Genomic DNA, 20807 nt, shown 5'->3' with positions numbered 1-20807 from the left:
TTTTTAATTGTCCTTAATTTCATATTTTTAGTTAGAAGATTTATTTTTTTTATAAAAAAAAGCCTTTGGGGTTCTTTAAAAAATTATTATGATTTTATTTAACTAATATCACTCTACCAATATAGGTAGTATCAAATCAAAATAAAAGTACAGGTAGTATGAAAAGAAAAAACCTGGGAAAAAATAGGTACGACACTTTGAATATTTCAGAATAGGTCAAAACTTTATCAAGTATTAAATCCCCAGGTGAGGTTGTGCTAGAAAAACTAAGGGGATGTAAATGGAGACAGTTGCTTTCAAAAAGTGCATCAGGTTGGGGTGCCTGGGTGGCTCAATCAGTTAAGCAGTTAGGCATCCAACTTTGGCTCAGGTGGTGAACTCGCGGTTTGTGGGTCGAGCTCCATGTTGGGCTCTGTGCTGACAGCTCAGAGCCTGGAGCTTGCTTCAGATTCTGTGTCTCCCTCTCTCTCTTCCCCTCCCCTGCTCGCACTCTCTCTCTCTCTCTCTCAAAAATAAATGAACATTAAAATTTTTTTAAATAAAAAAAGTGTATCAGGTTGACATGTATAAACAATTCTAAGACAACACACATTAGTGTACTTGAGGTAATATTTTGGAAAGGCAAAGCTGAACATCTTTCCACCCCTTGTTTACCTCTTTCTTGGCTTTATTGCTCTTGGAGTCAAATCTAAAATCTTTAACAAAGCCTACAGTAAGGGTAACCATATTCACTTACTTATCACCAAAATCTGTACCTTTTTAGGTTCACTTTTAGTGAAAGTAGATAACGAAAAATCATTCAGATTGGGTTCATTTTATTGATGGACCCATAAAACAGCTCCAATCAAAAATCTATTTTCAAAAGTAATTTTTTGACACAACAACAGTGGTTTTGAATAGAGCACTGTGTGACTGACAATGATGGCCATTTTGAAACCTTCCACTACACCCTGATGACAAAGAGAAAGCTGTCCGAACCACTCATGTCTGAGCCTATTTGAGCAGAAGGGGCTGTTTATGCTATATCTGGACAGAGTCTGGAGAGGGAGGTGGGATATTACTGGTTATCTTCCATGTTTGAGCACATGTGAAAGTCAGAATGGTCACTGCAGATGTGACTCTCACCCAGTGCCCCAAGAGACATGACAGGGTAGAAGTGGAGATTACCAAACATACTGGGCTTATTTTAATAAGATGTAAACAAAAAAACTCGGACAAATGCTAATCTGAACAGAACACTGGGCAACGGGTTAAAAATACCGTGCCCAGCTAACAGGCATAAAGTGGACACTTTACTTTGGGGGCACTGCATGTTCTGGCCCCTGTCAGCCACATGACCCTCCCATGGGATTTTGTCTTTTAATCACACTGCCTCCTTTACATTTTCTGAGCAGTGCTTCGTACCTTCCCATCTCAGCACCTCTAGACTAAAATGGCTCCCTGTTGCTTCCCTCCCGCCATCCCTTCATCTAGGTAATTCCTGTTTGTCTTTCAGATATCAACTCGAAAAACACTTTCTGAGGAAAGTACTTCCTGACTCATTGATCCGTAGTGTACTTTTTTGTGTTATATGACTTCACAGAAACTCACTTTTTAAAAAATTGTTTTCCTTAATTTATAATTACCTATGTATTAGTGTGAATAACTGATTAGTAATTGATTCATATGTTTCCTCCAGGAGACCATACACTCTTTGAGGGTAAAGCAGCTTTATGGATTTTCTCTCACTGTATTATCCTTGAGGTTTACCAGATAGTTATCACTCAGGCAATAATGCTGGGTAAATAAATAAATGATGCAGCAAGCACAGTATTTAGTCAAAAATGTTCACTCCTTTCCCCTAAAAGGAAATTTAAAGAAATCATCACCACCGCAGAAATGGGATTATTTTGAGAGGACTTCTCCAAAGAGATAATACCTGAAGCATTCCTTAGAGCACATCACTTTTCCTTCATTTCTTTTCTCCTTAGAAATGACTGTTATATGTATCTGTCTGCATTGATCTCTCTATTTAGGGTATGCTTTCACTCAGAATTCTAACATTGGCATTTTATGTTTAGCTGAATAAAGTGAGGTCCTGGCCAAATAATGTGACAGATTTTCAGAAGCCAACTGGTAAAAAGTATACAACGTGGGTTCTTTCTGTGCCCTGGATTTCTAACATTGACATGAAGATTTTGGTGCCAATTCTATATACAGAGTTACTATAAGAAAAGAAATGAAATTAAAAGAATAAAAGCACCCTTCAAAAGTTAAAAAAGGAAAATTTTTAATAATTTAGGAGACATTCTTATGACTCTTCTATTTTTACCTTTAAAATTGGCAATAACATCAGATACATCTTTGAATTTAATTGGGTAAGATATTTTAAATATAAGTTACAGTCAAATGATCTATATATAAGTTTATGTGTGTGTGTGTGGTGTGTGTATATAAATATTAAGTTTGTGTGTGTGTGTATTGTGTGTGTATGTGTGTGTAAACACACACTTTTTTTTTTTTTACTAACCTCGATCTTCTTTTTCCACAGTAAGTATACATAAGGAAATTATTTCCTTGCTTATATCTTAACAAGGGAGATTTCATCACCGGGTTTTCATTGTCACATTAAATGGAACTGTTATAAATGTTCTTCACATATAGTTTTTCTCATTTGCTTTTGTTACTTTTCTAATATCTTGCTACGGCTCATAACCATCTACAGTTGAAACCAGCTACAAAAATAAGCCCATGGAATTCACTTACACCCACGGAATCACTTTATTCTTCATGTTTATACATTTCTAGTACATTATACATTTCTCTCCACCTTTTGATTCCATTTTGAAGACAGTAAATTACTCTTTCAAACGCTGAAAACAAGTTCGGCTATTGAAATATTCCTAATGGAAACATGTTAAAAATACAGAGTGTGAATTTTTTAATGTCTAAGATGATTGTATATCAAGATGGGATTTTTAGGAGTGCCTTGGGTGGCTCAGTTGGTTAAGGGTCCAACTTCGGCTCAGGTCATGATCTTGTGGTTTGTGAGTTTGAGCCCCACGTCGGGCTCTGTGCTGTCAGCTTGGAGCGTGGAGACTGCTTCAGATCTGTCTCTGCTCCTCCCCCGATCATGCTTTCTCTATGAAAAATAAACACTAAAAAAAAGGATTTTTAGCCATAATAAAATGGAGCAATTATTCAGCAATTACTTGAGGGGATGTGGGAAGATATCTTCCGAATGAGGCCATATGCTTCCTACTTGTGATTAAGACTGTTGTTGTGACTTACGTGCCCAAGACTGTGAATAATGAATATACATCATAAAATCCAAGGGTCTGCCCTTTCTGTTAGAGGCAAAATATTGCATATACTCCAAGGTATCCACACATAAAATAAAGGAGGTGCAACTTCATCATTTCTCTATGCAAAATTATTCCTTGAGGGTCATTACATTTTAATAATGTATAATATATCCCTCAGTTTCTATTGCTATATCTATTTATGGACAATAGATTTCTAATAAGATATTGTTTTGTCAAAATCTGCATGATGTGAAACAAAACAAATTTTTTAAATGTTTAATCAAATTAATGGTTGAATGCTTCTTCACATGGATCATAAAGGGTAAGTGAGATTTAGGTATTCCATCCTTCATCCTTTTATTCATTCAGCAAATGTTTATTGAGCATCTTTTATATACCAGACATAGTTCTAGGCCTAGGGAATATGTCAGTGAATAAAATAGAGAAAAGTCCTTACCCTTATGGATCCCGAATTCTAGACCAGGAGTCAGCAATGGCCACAGTCCACAGTCTGTTGTTATAAAGTTATAAATTTATTTATTTATTTATTTATTTATTTAATTTATTTTTTACTGAGACACATTCACTTGTTTGTGTGTTGTCTAAGTCTGCTTTAATGGCATGGCAAAGTTCAGTGTTTGTAAGAGAAACCATATGGTCCTCAAAACTTAAGCTATTTATAACCTGTCCCTTTGCAGAAAAAAATTCCTGACCTCTATTCTACACTTGAGTGATTTAAGAAAAGATAGCTATCCTCTCCCATAAAATATCCCAGAATATAATATTGGGTTCATGAAGAATATGTTTCTTATATTTAAGTTATCTGGTAATTTTATCTATAGATTGCCTTTTGAATTACTCCTACCTTTTCTATAAACCTTTGAAGATACCCAGATTTTTGACCTGGAAACTTCAGTTCTACCCTGGAGGAGTTTCAACAAAAAATAAGAAATTGCTTATATGAACAATAAATGTTTGACTTATTGTTGAATTATACTACATATTGTTGAAGTATTTATTTTGCTAACATTATTTTAGGGGAAAGTCCTGAAAGTGGAAAAAGATCATCTGTTTTCTATTGAGGTCATATTGCCCAAAATAAAGACTGAAAGGTATAAGTCTGATATAAGGTGATTTTTATAGGTCCAGTGAGACTATATCACAAAACAATTCTTATCCAAGTGTGGAGTAAATATGTTATATTTATCATTGGGCACATCAAATGCTGAGATAATTTGGAAGAACACATTTCTATATAAACATAATTGCCATTAGTGAGAATAATTGATGTTCCTTGAGAATTTATATATTGAGCACTATTCTAAGTACTTTATATTATTTAACTTACTATACATAACCATTTATGATAAATAGTAATATTATCCATATTTTACATAGGACAAAATGAAATGCAAAGAGTTAAATAAATTGACCAGTAAATAAGTATCAGCACTAAAACTCAAACCCATGAAATGTGGCTCTGAGTCCATTTATCCTATTTATTTTGAAGTTGCTTCTGTTACTTTTTTTAAGTGTTTATTTATTTATTTTGAGTCAGAGAGCATGCAAGTGAGTGTGGGGCAGAGAGAGGGAAAGAGAGAATCCCAAGCAGGTTCAACACTGTCAGCGCAGAGCCCAGCGTGGGGCTTGATCCCACAAACCTTGAGATCATGATGTGAGCTGAAATCAAGGGTCCAACGCTTAACCAATTGAGCCACCCAGGTGCTCCACATCTGTTGTTCTTTTCATACTGTCAAATTATATGTAAGGTAATGATCTCCAAATTTTTCAACTCAAGAGCCCATCAGTAAAATATATGTATCTTAATAAATAGTTAACATCTTAAAAAATTGTATATACTTAGTAGTTGCCTAATATGATCTGTCACATTATATGATATATACAATATATATTATTACACATTCTGAAAATATAAATTCAAAATTTTGAAGATAACAATGCTTCAATTTAATAATTCTCACTAAAATATTTTTAGATTTTTAAATGGAATATTGATTACACTTTTAATACAGCAATCCAAAAGTGTAGATCTAAGTTCAGTTTAACACTTGGTTTTAATGGTTATCAGAACTGATACTTCACCAAGAGACATTAAATCTGTACTTTTGTGTGAATGTACAGCCAATAGATCACACTGAGTGCTCTGTTCTAACATTCATTTCTTCACATCTTCAGTAATGCTTTCTAATTGCACTTTGAAATAATATTACTAAAAGGAATGTGTATTTAAATGTATAAATGAATGCATTTAAGTTTGTGCCATATTATTTTCCAGATATTATTTCAATTAACGTACCTCATCATGGAGAGCAAAGCTGTTTTCCAATGGTGCATGACTTTTTAAAACTTGAAGTAGAAAACATTAAGAAACTGCTAAACATGTATTATTGACTTTAGAGAAATTATGTGTTGAATTGATTATTACTTTAAATATGATTGAAAATTGTGGATCTAAATGCATATTTCAAATAGCCCTCTTAATAATTTGAATTTTTAAATGACATTTTATCAAATCAAATACATAAATACATTTATGTATTTTAATTTGGTTGACTTACATGGACTTAGAGCTTGGATAGCAACTTACCATATAAGTAGAAAAATAGTCAGTTCTGTCATTGTCCCATGTGTATATTTTTTATCAGGATTAATTTTAACCCACAGTATACTTGGAGACACTTTAGGTCCTAATTTTTTACTTTGTTCGTGTTACTTTGTTAAAACTACATAATGTTTAAAAACATATTCATGTTACTTTGTTAAAACTACATAACTACATAACAACAGGGGCAAATCTCTCTACATTTAGGAACAAACACTCATCTTGCTGAATGGTTTGAGAGCATGAGTGTCATATATATTTTAAATAGTAAATCCTGGGGAGCCTAAGTGGCTCAGTTGGTTAAGCATCTGACTTCGGCTCAAGTCATGATCTCAGGGTTCGTGGGATCGGGCTCTGTGCTGACAGCTCAGAGCCTGGAGCCTGCTTCAGATTCTCTGTCTCTCTCTCTCTGTCCCTCCCCTACTCTCTCTTTCAAAAATAATAAACATTAAAAAATAATAATAATAAACCTTTATTTTCCTTGGAAAAGTATCAACGGCAATTCTAATGTGTTTCTCCTATGTCCCAGTAGATTATTTTAAGGCATTCTACTTGACCACCAACATGGACCACATTTGAAGACTATCACATTCCTAGATTCTTTGATCACAGAGAAGAGTGAAGACAGGCGTCTCCACTAGGGGATCACTGGCATAACGCACTAAATCCTACTCATGTTTACAAGACCTTCACCACTGATGTCTTGACTAAGTTCAATGAATACTAATGCCAGACAGCTGACCATGTCACTACTCATTGCTGTTTCACTCTTCTACTTTTGACCATTTTTAAAATTAAGTAACTATTAGCAGCTAATACAATAAATGTCTAAACATTTAAGTTTGTGAAATTTTCAGTGCCAATTTAATTTTTCTTTACTGGCCCTTCATCTGTGGTTTGGTAGTTTTGTAAAGAGCTTAAGGGCATTATCTTCCCTACCCTGTCTACTAGGTACGAATCTTTGCCCTGGTACTTCCTACTTGTGTCACCTTGGGCACATTATTTAACCTCTCTGTGCCTCTGTTGCCCTAATTGTGAAATAAATGTAATGATAGTGATAATATTAAGAATATTAAGAATTACCCCCATAAAAGTTGGTGTGAGGGTGAAATGAATTAAAAATAGCACTAGCAATAATGTCTAGCACACAGAAAATGCTCATAAATATTGTTTTTATTATGGACCCAAGTTTCAATGTTACAGCAATTTATAACTACCTGCAAAATGCTTTTTATCCCAGAACAACTGTTCACCCAATTGTAAATCCCAGCAGCCCATGCTTGGTGGGAGAGCATTGCTATCTTCTAAAGAATAAACCTCAGGGTGTTTATACCATGAATACTGTTAATATCTCAGATGTTCTGTGAAGGATACTCTCCTCTTATAATACTTAGAACCTGTTTAAAAGTGTTTAGTATGTTTTCAGATTGCTTCAACTGTTTCAAATACTGTACCATCATAATTTCTGTGAGTTTTCACCAAATTTGAATTTTTTTAATGTTTATTTATTTTTGAGAGAGAGAGAGAGAGAGAACAAGCAGGGGAGGGGCAGAGGGAGAGAGAGGAAGACATAGAATCTGAAGCAGGATCCAGGCTCTGAGCTGTCAGCACAGAGCCTAACACAGGGCTCAAACTCATGAACCACAAGATCATGACCTAGGCCGAAGTCAGATGCATAACCAACTGAGCCACCCAGGCGCCCCAAGTTTTCACTAAATTCGTACTAATGCAATTTTACATCTAAGCTTTAGAAAATTTATTTCTAGCCATTATTTCCTTAACACAAGTTTGTTAACAGGTGTCAGCCTAATCCATCACTTCTCAGCATAACTGTCACCGTGTACATCAAGGGATTTCTAATGGGAAGTTCTGCCTGGCCAGGGTGTGTTCTTTACTGGGCTCAAACCTTTTGTATGTGCTTTCGTCCACTGTATACTATATATTTTATCAGTCTCCGCACATACACACATGTTCTGGTTCCACAACAGTTGCAGCATCTGAAAATTTACCCCCTCTTCCTTTGAGATCTCTTTTCAAGCTGTCATATGTGGAGAGGGTGATGTCCTTGGGGGTTTCTACTAAGAAGCTAGTGTCGTCAGGTTACAAAAAAGATCAGATGTGAAAATAATTTTAAAGCTATGGAGTTGTGGTGGCCGTACAAAACACAGGGTGCCCAATTAATTGGAATTTCAGATAAACAACAAGTTATTTTTTAAGCATGCCCCAAATATTGTATGGGAGATACTTATACTAAAAAAGTTTTTGTCATCTAACTGCAATTCAAATTTAACAGGCATCTTGTCCTTTTATTTACTAATGAGACAACCCTATGAGAAGGGCTTATCAAAGTGTGTGTTATACAGAAGAAAATGTGACAGGGACTTGAAGGTATAAACTGTATTTCTGACTTACTGAAAAGGAAATTGTGTACTAGTTATAATTTGTGTTGATCTTCTAAGAAACGTAGAAACAGAATCCACAAATAAGTTTTTGTCTAATTGATTATTCATCACATATCTAGAACATCAATAATAAATACGAGTTATTGATAAGTTCGTATTTTTTAAACTGGATTTTAAATTTTTATTTAAAATATAGGAAACACAGTATTTCCAGGGTATTTCATATATATATATATGTAATTTATATTTTATATTTACATGTCTTTTACCTTGCATAGATTTCTGTTGCTGTCAAAACAAATTACCACAAATTTAGTGGCAAAACAACAAATCTACTGTTTCACAGTTCTGGAGGTCAAAAGTCTGGGTACAGCATGGCTCAGCTGTTTCTTCTGCTGAGAGTCCCACTCGGGCTAAAATTAAGGCCTCAGCCATTCTAGAGGCTCTGGGGGAAGAATTTGTTTCCATGCTTCTTCGGGTTGTTGGCCAGATTCAGTTTCATGCAATTGATTTCTTTGCTGGCTGTGGGACAGAGGTCAGTCTCAATTGGTAGGGGCCTCCCACATTTCCTGACTGACGACCTCCTTTGTCTTCAGTTTTCTCTGACCTCCACTTCTGCCTCCTCTCTCCTGCCTCTCTTCCTCTCTTCCGTAGCACCTCGCTGCTAAATCCCTTCTGCCTTCCTCTTTCATTTCTAAGGGCTCACGTGCTTACATTGGAACCAACAGGATAATTCAGGATAACTTAAAGCCCATAACTTTATTCTATCTGCACAATCCTTTCTGCTGTATTCACAGGTTCCAGACATTAACTGTGCCCATTTTCTCGGAAGAGGGGTACATTTTTTGCTTATCACATATTCTAATTTTTTCTGATACTCTGTAATTAGCATAGTAAGTAAGTAAGGGGTGATTCCAATTAAGAAATAAAATCAGAATGAAGACAAAACTCCGACTACTTGATTCCAGTGTAGCTAGTAAATTTGGTTTTAGTTAAGAGATGATATCTTCTCATTTTAAAGCTTCAACTGCAAACTACTGAGCCCCAGTGATCTAGGGACTGAAAATGAGTCATTGTTTTTTGTGAGTTTTGTTTTTGCTTTTAGTGCCCTCTCGGTAGGCTAGTAGAAACCCACCCTTTGTCCATGGCAGAAGCAGATTAACTAGGCCAGTTAATTTAAAGGTAATAAAACTATTTGAAAGGACATAGCAGTTGTAATCATGACACATTCTTAAATGAACCAGATTCCATTTGATGTATATGAAAAATTAAAGCATAGGTCTAAAAGTGCTGTAAGAGAAATTTTCTCATTCTTTTTGGTGAGATCTGACATCAGCATATAGATGGCTTCATCAATTATTGAGAAAAAGACTAAGAAAAGAAAAATGACTGATTGGGATGCTTCATTTTGAAGTTTGAATTTGAAGCCCTTGGGTTGAATGTACCTGTAGGTCTAAATCTTTCAGAATTAGCTCATGCTCTCTCCCCAGCTTATCTATGTAAATTTTTTGTTTAAAAAAAAATAAGGTACTTAAACATTTTTAATGCACTCCATCAAACATCAGAGCATGTGTGCCGGGCTTTGAAGCCACTGCATATATCAACGAAGGTAAGAAATAGATCTCCGTATAGATAAATATTAAGATGAAGCTAGGGGAATGACTTTAAATTTAAAATACTGCTTTCTCTCAAGGGTTAAGTTTTCATGATTTTGAGTGATTTTTTTTTTCGCAGCTATTTTCATTCTCTCTATATTCTCAAGTGCGGCAATGAATTCCAGAGTTCTTGTTTGCCACCTAACGTGCTTGTCTTGCTTATTATTCCCAGAAAAGTATTAAGGACTCCTAATTGACAAGCTAAAACTGTTTTTTTTTTTAATTGAAACAAAAAGGATAATGAATGACTCTGTTCAATTGTAGGTCATTAATTAGCCCCTGTGCTTTCGTGGAACTCATATTTAGTGATAAATAAAAAGGGAACCACAGCTGATAAAATCAGCACACATTGGTAAACATTAATGATCAAGAGTGTGAATCATTTGAAAGGCACCATTTTCTTTCTTTTTTTTTTTAATTTTTTTTTCAACGTTTATTTATTTTTGGGACAGAGAGAGACAGAGCATGAACGGGGGAGGGGCAGAGAGAGAGGGAGACACAGAATTGGAAACAAGCTCCAGACTCTGAGCCATCAGCCCAGAGCCTGATGCGGGGCTCGAACTCACGGACCGCGAGATCGTGACCTGGCTGAAGTCGGACGCTTAACCGACTGCGCCACCCAGGCGCCCCTGAAAGGCACCATTTTCTTAATTAAGGTTCATATTAATGATGTTTCTTGTATTTTAGAGAATCGCTCGAGTATTCGAGTCTGTTATCATGGAGCCAGAATTGCCCATAAACACAGTGCTAGTAGTACCTTTCCAATTATTTAACCTAAAATGCAGTTATTTATCTAGCCTCAAAGTTGTTACTTCTCGAATAATTGCAAACTATTCCTCATGATCAGAAATAACTTTTAATTCTATATAATCTTGGTTTGGGCTTTTGTTTTTATCTTCTCAGACTATTTGTACTTATTTCATAAAACATTCCCTCCTGAAAATATTTTTCCTTGCCATGTAGAATGCAGAGTTTCAACTTAATTTCCACCTCTAAGTAAATAAAGTCATGTGCCTTTGGGTGATACTGATTCTTTAGTTATGGTTTTTTCACTCTATTTAAACATGGATCTAAAATAGCTTATATATTTATGGATTAAGAGAGAATGCAGGCAGTGTAAAAGCAGCAAATGTAAGTTTTTCGTTACCCCAAATTTGCTGAATATTATAATATGATGGTGGATTTGTCTCTGAGTTTTGTTAAGGAAAAAAACTATTCTTATATTTGGTAAGGAAGACTTTTTCAGGACTACTGTGATAGGTGTCAAAACTATTGCAATAGGGGAGAAAGAGTCAGCTCAATTCTGAATACAATAAATATAGCTGGAGATTTATAGCCAAGGATCAGGTTGTGTGTTGGGGAAAGGAGATGCGTGGGAAATTACTAAGAGCAGATAGCAAAGGTAGGGAGAATTCTTGCTAAATTTACTTAACAGGACTCTTGCTAAAAGGCAGGCCAGTGTGATCAGATACCAAGGTTGGGGGTGGTGAGGAATTTAATTAGATATTGAGAGTGACCAGATATCAGGGGTGGTAGGATTCTCTCTAAGCTGACTTAGCAGGATTCTTGATAAAACTGAACTCTGCAAAGGTGGACACTGAAGCCAAATGCTGAGGCCTAGTTGAGAAGAGAGCTCAGAGGAGGCTCACTGAAGTTTGGTCAAGAATTTTGTCAGTGCTCTAATGACTAAGGCAAGGGAAGAACGTGTTTGCATACAGAATTTTCATTGTCCAGAACAGTAGAGAATACTGTCACGGTTTACACTGCCATCGAATTGAACTCAAGCCTGATTTTATCATTTGGGTTTCAGTTTTCAATAAACATACACTGGGAGGCAGTATGTAACAAGGTGGCATTTAAACAGGAGTGGTGAAGGAATTTGCCTCTGGCAATTCCTGAAAGCCCGGCAAATACAACCACCCTAGGGTACGCTGGTGGGCTGGAGGAAGCACAGAGAATCCAATGTGAATGTAGTGACGAGATCAAAGGATAGAGATGTAGGACGTGAGAGAAGAGGTATAGTGAGACAAATCTAGAGGCCATTGTGAACTCCTTAGATCTAACTCTGAGTGAGATGAGAAGCCATCAGAAGATTCTAAATAGAGACATGGTCTGACTTAACATTTTAAAGGGATCAGTCTGACTGCTGTAACGTGAGAATAGAAGGCGAAGACAGAAGCTGGGAGACCAATTAGGGGCTTTTGCAATAGTCCAGATGAGGCACAGTGTGGCCTCTCCCAGGAGAGGCACTGCAAAGACAGTAAGTGGTAGTCATATTCCGAATATGTTGTAAAGGTAGAGGAGAAGGGTTTGCTGATGAAGAAGCCTGATCTTCTAGAAGGATGAGGTAACTTTTTTTTTTTTTTTTGAGGTGAGGAGATTGAAGCAAAACTAGGTTCTTTGGGGGAAGAAAGGCAGCTTGGTTTTTGACATGTTCAACTCCTGATGCCTACTAGACCTACTGAAGCAGTTGGGTAGGACGTTAAGGATAATATTTTGAGGGGCACCTGGGTGGCTCAGTGAGTCAAGCATCCAACTTTTGATCTCGGCTCAGGTCATGATCTCACTAACCATGAGACAGAGCCCCACGTCAGGCTCTGACAGCACAGAGCCTGCTTGGGGTTCTCTCCCTCCCTCTCTCTCTCTCTCTGCCTCCTGCCCCACTCACACTCTGTCTCCTTCAAAATAAATAAACATTAACAAAAAAAGGATAATATTTTGAGCCACTGGGTCTGATAACCCAGGAAATGAGTGTGCATAGATAGATCTGATGACTGAGACACTGAGTAATCTCTTATTTTCTCTGCGTTGCCTCCTTTGGCTTCACTGGTCATTCAAGATTGGCTTAGAAATCATTTGTTAGTGTGCCATTACCTGTGTTCTTTCACACTACTATGCAAACAGTCACTGGGCACTTACTGAATAGTGTTGTACCTATCGATTGACTGGTCATCTCTTCCATTATACTGTAAGTTTCTTAAGGAAAAGGCTTAAAAGTGTTCTTTTAAGGGAAGTGGAATAATAAATTAAAATCCTTCGCATTTAACATAAAATCTAAGTAATATTCAGCCTTGTCTACTTCACTCACCTCTTTTCATACTACCCTTCCCTTTATTTACTACACCCCAGTCCCCTTTGCTAATTCCTTCAGCGTATACCATATCCTCAACTCTCTCAAGCCTCATGGGTTCTTTGATCTGCTAATGCATTATAACTTATTAAGTCTTGGTTTAAATACTAAATCCTAAAAGAAGTACTTCCTGAACCTTTATCTTAATCCACCCTCGTTTTGTCTCTCCTAATAACCCAAATTCGTCACTTGATAGCATTTATCCCAGTTTGTAGATTTATAAGTATTTATGTGATAATATACTATAGAATTGTCTTAATACATTTATGAGAACAAAGGACAATGTCTGTTTTGTTCATTAATATACCCACCTCTCACCACTATCCCAGAGACTTGAGCCCTTTATAAAATGTTTAGAATACATGTAAAAAGCTTCATATATTTGAATTAGTACCAATGAATGTGGATAATATAATCAACATGTTTGTGATTTTATTCATTACGTAAAACTGTAACACCATTTGATAAATATATTTTAATCTGTGTTCTCTTACAATTGGGAAAGTATAAAATTATGGAATAAGAATTAGTCTCCTGCTTGTCCAGCAACACCTGGTTTTTATAAGTATGTAAACATTCTCCCTATTGGACACAAAAATGTACTTTCCAGAACTGGATCACCCATAGGGAATAAGTTTACATACTTATAAAATGATGTGGAACAACATTTCAAATATATACGTACTTCTGAGAAGACATAGCAGTATGAGCAACTATTTTTCAAGCCTGTTTTATTGAAAACAGTTTAAGAAACTTTAGTTAATATTATAAATTAGTCACATGGAAAATGCATGCAACTAGAAAACAATTTTTTTGTTAAAGCTATCTCACAACTCTTTGCTGAGATGACATATTCAATATAAATACTTCATAAAAATTCTTCGAAAATACTCAAACCAACAGTGGTTTGACATATATTATTTATACTAGCCGAATTATAATACTTTTTATTATTTAAAAATATATGCATATAATTATAGAATTAAATACAGTTGTTTCCAAATTTACTTAAAGAAGCTATAGCTATAAAACCCTAGAAAATAAGATGCATCCCTCCTTCATAAGTATAGTCTCCTTACAAACTTAAATATTATTAAATTATCATTTCAGTTAGTTATTTGAGCTAAGATAGGGTGAAACTATCAATTCAATCAATTTTAATATGCTTTCTCTCCCCCTCTACAGTTGCTGAATTCTTTTCTTTGTATCAAAGAATTATTGTAATTAGAATTAATTAATCATATAATTAGAAGTAATAGACATTTGGAAGCAGAAAGAACAGAATAGACCCTCATTCCTCTAAGATTTTCTCTCAAGGACTTCTCCATGGAGAAGTGACTATATGAAATTATCTGACCCATTATTTCATACTGCTATTTATAATAGTAATTAGTAAATTTTGAGAAGTTATACAAAACTTCTTAGAATATAGGGGAAAAAAGCCAATTTTTTCCATAGCTATAACCTCTTGAAATACTAGTATAAGAATTAGATTAAAATACTGCATTTTGCTATTTTTACAAAATGGCTTTTGAAAAAATGTTTGGATTAATAAAATGTATTCAATAAATGATTAAGCTATAAATTATTTTTATAATATTTAATATTTTTAATTGTTAGTATTCTCATATTAAAGTGGACATACACTAAAAGGTACCCTTAATTTAGTCTTCTGGGACCACAAATATGACCTAAAGGTTTCCAAAAATACGGGAAAGAGGAAACTTTTCATAAGCAGTCACTTTAAAAGGAGTAAAAATTGTGTGTATTCTACTTAGCCCATAATAGGAAATATAAATAATAGAATGATAAATGCTTTTTAATAAAATGTATATGCCTTCAGAAACATTTCTTTCATTGATTGATATTTTGAAAGATTCTGAGGTTAAATCTAAGGGAAGGAAATTTCAGCATAAATATTAGGCGACACTGCTAGATGAACCATACAAAAGAAAGTACATTCAAACATTTTCTAGGTGTTTGAAGGTGTTTTGTTGGGTTTTCTAATCCCTCTGATCTCTTTTTCCAGTTTAAATTTTTAAAAGCTGACAGAATTATCACTAACACTTCTCATCGAAGAAACAGCACACAATTGAATGAAGAAAAATTTGATTTCTCAAATGTTCACAAAGTTTTTCAAACCAAAATTTTACTTAATGTGCATATTAATCTTATTATTGGCAGCAGCTGATAATCATCAATCTGTAGATGTGATCATACATCTGAAGAAGTTTCTTGAACAGGTTGTTTTTAATACAGTCTGGCAAATTGTATTACCATTTGTACCAACAATTTTCAGTGATATTATAAAGATCAACCCCAGATCTGTTTCTACCAGAGGGCTTGTACTTTGTAATATACATAAAAGTTCTAAGATTTTCTAGTTTCCATCTTATTTGAAATCTTTACTATTTATTTATTCCCTTTATATGTATCTAATTTACTATGAAAACGGTCTTTTCTTTGAAATTCATTTATTTTCTCAGGTTAATCTCTTGGCTTTTGGATTTATCATATACAAAGTTTTTCGTCACACTGCAGGGTTGAAACCAGAAGTTAGTTGCTATGAGAACATAAGGTAAATGTCTCTTTCACTCTATTTCTTTAGTAGTTAAAAGATTGAGTACCTTAAGGCACAAATAACTCTTGGAAAGGCTTTTTTTTTTATTTTTTTTATAACTTTCTTCTGCCATATTAAAAAAACTTATTGTCAAATAGCATTTTAAATATGTTTAATAAGGCTATAATCACCACAGATTAAATGGTAAGTAAAGCCATCTTTTCTAACATAATCCCCTTTGAAAGAAAAGATGATGGCTGTGTTTTAAGGCAAAAATTGGCCTTAGCGATTTTCTTTGGAAAACATTCCTCAGAGCTTAGTAACTGTGTTTCTTTCTTGTGACTCCTAGTTTGCATGCTGCCATGATTTTTCCTTCAACCCTCTCTTTAAAACTGATTTATTGAGACCTCGAAAATGGTTTGTTCAGGAAAAACTGAAGTGTACTATAGGGAACATTAGAAACGACTAACGTTTGTGTTGCTTGGAAACACTCCTGTAGTTTCAATACCTTACACAAGATTTATAGTTAGGATTTAGCAAACGTTTGATCGATTACTTTCTTTTACTCCTCACCATTCATAGCTTCATGTAGTGTGCTGGTTTTAATAAAGTTGAAAATGACTCATTTTCTGAGGTATACTGCTAAAACATCTTCTGCAGGAGAGAATGATTGGACAAAGAATGAATAAGAAAATAATCATTAGTTGCCTCATTTTCAAAGCAATGTCCTCAGTGAGCAGGATTGAATGTTGTTTTACCAGAAGTCATAGGCAGTAAGTTGAAAATATGTAAGAGTATGTGCATGTATTTTTTTTTAATTTTTAAGAAAGCGGTATTCTGACTTGAATTTATTTTGAGGCAACTGTATTGTAACAGCAGAAAAAAGAATCTAGTTTTATATTTTATGCTTTCTTCTTTACTAAACCTGAAAGGAAAGCAGAACCTTCCTTTGATGTCATGCACATGTACTCACCCAAGTCCACCTGGTATACTTTGCAAGGTTTCTTAGGGAAAATGCTCCCTAACAGATAGATGTCTTAACTTCAGGAATTATTACAACATTTGATTTGAAATCAAAGCACATACACTGCAGTATACTAGATAAAAATATTTTAAGATTAAGGGAATTCCAGGACGCTTGGGTGGCTCTGTCGGTTAAGTGGCCAACTTCAGCTCAGGTCATGATCTCACAGTTCTTGAGTTCGAGCCCTGCCTCGGGCTCTGTGCTGACAGCTCAGAGCCTGGAGCCTGCTACACATTCTGTGTCTTCTTCTCTCTCTGCCCCTCCCCTTCCCTTTCTCTCTCTCTCTCTAAAATAAGTAAACTTTAAATTTTTTTTTTAAAGGTTAAGGAAATTCCTTGGAAAATACCATATTTTAATAGCGTTGCCTTCATTTTGGAAGTGCATCCCTGTCATGGTGCAGTAACATACCCTAAAGGCTGTCCCACGTAACTAGCATGATGTATCAGTTTCAAAATCCTTATTGGTCTTTGCAGAAGATTTCTTAATTGTACCAAAAAGCCATTTCCCACATAATTTGAGGAGTTTAGGGATGTGTTGAGTTTATGTCATTTTCTTAACTGAAACATTTCAAATGTGTTACAGGTCTTGTGCCAGAGGAGCCCTTGCTCTCCTGTTCCTTCTCGGCACCACCTGGATCTTCGGGGTTCTCCATGTCGTGCACGCATCAGTGGTAACAGCTTACCTCTTCACCGTCAGCAATGCTTTCCAGGGGATGTTCATCTTCTTATTCCTGTGTGTCTTATCTAGAAAAGTAAGCAGTTTCTTTTATTATAATTGCGGTCAACCCTATAGCATATTCATGTAGCATCGGCTACCAAATTGATAAAAATTCTTATTCTCATGGATTTGTGCTGTCTTTATTGCCTAATGCAGTACATTTTAGTATCAAAATAATTGGAACATCTATCTGTTCGTATGGAAATATGCTTTAAAAAAAACTTGCTCTTAGGAATGCAAACATAGCTTATATTAATTTAAGCATATTCTGACAGATAATGAGAAAATCATACCTTAGAAAACGAAATATAACAATTTAATGTGATTTGAAAATAATTTGATGTGACCATTGCAATTATGTTTAACATTTCTTTTTTTTCTTCTTTTTAGATCCAAGAAGAATATTATAGATTGTTCAAAAACGTCCCTTGTTGTTTTGGATGTTTAAGGTAAAAATAGAGAACTGTGGATAATTTTTGCTCTACATAAGAAAACCAAGCTGTGGATGGCCAATGTACAAAAATGACTTGAATCAATGATCTAATTATTAATTACTAGATAAGTATTTTAAATCCATTTTTCTGTTTACAGTGTAGAAACTGTAGATAAGATACCATAATTATGTACCATATAGCTATAGTTTGCTTTCCCACATGACATAGTTAGTTATGTCAAAATGGTATTGCAAATATTTGAAAAGTAATTGGTTTCTCAGGAGTGATATCACTGCGCCCAAGGAAAGACTTTCTTTCTAACACGAGAAATATATGAATGTCCTGAAGGAAACCACTGGATTGATATTTTTGTGACTCATGTTGCCTTTGAAACTAGTCCCCTATCACCTTAGTAATGAGCTCTGTTACAGAAAGTGGAATATGAGAGAATGAAGGGGCAGAATGTAAAGCAGTAAAAAGGAAATGGCTATTATAACAATGAGATGCATTTTGAGTAAACTTGTTTTTTTGTAAACTAAATGAGAAATTATAGCTGAAATAATTGAATAAACACTTCTTACCATTGCATGAATTTTTCTGAACTTAAATTTATACTAAAACAACTTAGACCTTTTCTATATTTATTTTCTTTCCTAATATTCGAAAAAACCCCACAAAACTTTACAAATGAAAAGGCAGGCAATTATGTTCTGGTTTTTGGGTTAACATCATAAGGAGGCATGTGCTGTTTCCATACTAATTTCATAGATTATAACTTCAAATCTTTAATCAGAAATACATAAATGTGTCAAACTATAATATTTTTCATGGCTGTAAATGTAAAAATAGTGTATTTAAAAATTGAAGTATTCTCTTCTATAACCTTTCAGTGTAGTGAATAATATTGGATCCCATTAGGCTAGTATATTTGAGTTCTTTATTTCTTTTAATTTTGGAAATATTATAGTTCACATGACAATATTCCCTTTTAACTTACTATTTTTAAAAGGGCATTGTAAATATGAAAGTATTCAGAAAGTGAATTGCCATTTTTTTCTGTTCAGAAAAGTACACATTTAAAAATGTTATTTATAACAAAGGAATCACTGAGAACTGTAGAAATGTTCACAGTGGATATATTTTCTGACAGTTTTCTACTATCTATTAAAGCATATCTGCTTAAATGTATGGTTTCTATCTATCCTCAAATCTTCTCATTAAAATGTGGAAGCAGGGATTTTATTTCAAAAATATGTAATTGTCTGCACCTGCCTGTAGAAGTATGCCAACACACTAAATGTTGTGATTTTAATTTCTCCAGCTTTTAAAATGAAGTCTGTCAAAACTTGCTCTAACAAATAAAATGTTATCTAAATGAATACAGCTACTGTTTGCTGAGTCATTTTCTTAAGAAAGATGAGCTACCTGCCAATATGTCCCTACACATTTTTAGAGAATCCATGATAAATTTTCATTATATCTTCTGATCTCTTATATGCTAAGCCTGTGACCTATTATTACCATTGTCATTATAGAACAGGGTTATAAGCATGTGATATTGAAAAACTAATCTGTTCAATCAATACATACGAATGATGTATGGCAGGCAGAATAATAGCTCTCCCAATACTCTCACACCCTAATCTTCAGAATCTGTGGCCACTATGTTAGGTTACATGGGGAGAAGAATTAAGATCGCTCATCAGCTGACCTTGACATGGGGACATCATCCTGGATTATCTAGGTGGGCCCAATGTCACCACAAGTGTCCTTGTGAATGAGAAAGGGAGAAAGGAGAGCACGAGAGAGTGACACAGCCCGAGATGGTTTGACCAGCCGTTGCTGGCTTTGAAGACTTCTGAAGTCTATAAATGAAGGAAACTTCACAGCCTCTAGAAGCTGAAAAAGACAAGGAAACAGATTCTTCCCTAGAGCCTCTAAAAGGAAGTAGATGTGCTGATACCTTTATTTTAGCCCAGGCTGACCTATTTTGGACTTCTAACCTCCAGAACTGTAAGATAATAAATGTATATTGTTTTAAGCCACCAAGTTTGTTGAAAATTTGTCACAAGTTTATTGATAATTTTTATAATTTGTTATAGCTACCATAGGGAATATTATGGAAATACATATAACATCTTTAGAGATAACCAACTATTCATATCATTAGGACAAACCTTGACTCTAGTGTCTTGTTTTTATCAACCCTCCCTTAGATATCATTGGATAAAGCTTGTATTCTTTAGCATATTGTTCAAACCTCCTTAGGAGCCTCCTGGGTGGCTTCTGAAACAGCCCCCATATGTAGAGGACAGGGTGAGACTGAAGAAAGAGGCAGGCCACTCCAGATTGATAGAAGGCAAGTTCAATAAGCAAGAAAACTTGTCTTATGGGATTTGTCTTAGGTTGCCACAAATAAGTAGATCTTTACACCCACCCATCAAATCTTAAAAGTTTATATAGAGTGGCGCCTGGGTGGCTCAGTCGGTTAAGCAGCCGACTTCGGCTCAGGTCATGATCTCGCGTCTGGCTCTGTGCTGGCTCTTCGAGCCTCGCGTCTGGCTCTGTGCTGACAGCTCAGAGCCTGGAGCCTGTTTCAGATTCTGTGTCTCTCTCTCTCTATTCATGCTCTGTCTCTCTCTGTCTCAAAAATAAACATTAAAAAAAAAGTTAAAAAAAAGTTTATATAGAGACCGTCACATATACCATCCAGATGGTTTCAATGCCACATTCCAATCTCAAGACTGCATTGTTGGGGTATCTTCTTAGAGCACTGAAGACAAGCAGGATGTACATTCCAAGGACAGTGAAGGGGTGAGGAGCCTCCAAGTGCCCATGTCCAGCTTGCAGGTCAACCAAATGTCAAGTCTCTTGATGACCTCCTCCAACAATAAGATTTCAGACCTTTCCGTTTTTACTTTTTTCCCTCTGAAAATTTCTTTAGTCACACCAAACTGTTTCTTTTTCCCAAAACTTAC

The 20807-nt window shown here is 35.1% G+C and overlaps 1 protein-coding gene across 3 annotated transcripts in view; it reads left to right on the top strand.

The window, feature by feature from the left end:
• The window catches only part of ADGRL4 (adhesion G protein-coupled receptor L4), a 108490-nt gene extending 89282 nt beyond the window's left edge, over positions 1-19208 (top strand). For 2 of the 3 annotated variants that reach the window (XM_019837288.3, XM_003990250.6), the window contains 3 exons: positions 15581-15672; positions 17261-17429; positions 17786-19208. In XM_019837288.3, coding sequence (XP_019692847.1) covers positions 15581-15672; positions 17261-17429; positions 17786-17848 — 324 coding nt within the window. In that variant the 3' untranslated portion in view covers positions 17849-19208. Of the gene's footprint in view, positions 1-6439; positions 7437-15580; positions 15673-17260; positions 17430-17785 lie in introns of those variants that run through there. The other variant, XM_019837290.3, reaches the window with a different exon arrangement.
• Positions 19209-20807: the final 1599 nt, after the last annotated feature.

Source organism: Felis catus, chromosome C1 (genome assembly GCF_018350175.1).
Source record: "Felis catus isolate Fca126 chromosome C1, F.catus_Fca126_mat1.0, whole genome shotgun sequence".
NCBI classification, from domain to species: domain Eukaryota; kingdom Metazoa; phylum Chordata; class Mammalia; order Carnivora; family Felidae; genus Felis; species Felis catus.
The sequence above is the reverse complement of the archived record's forward strand: the minus strand, read 5'-3'. Positions and strand labels throughout refer to the sequence as shown.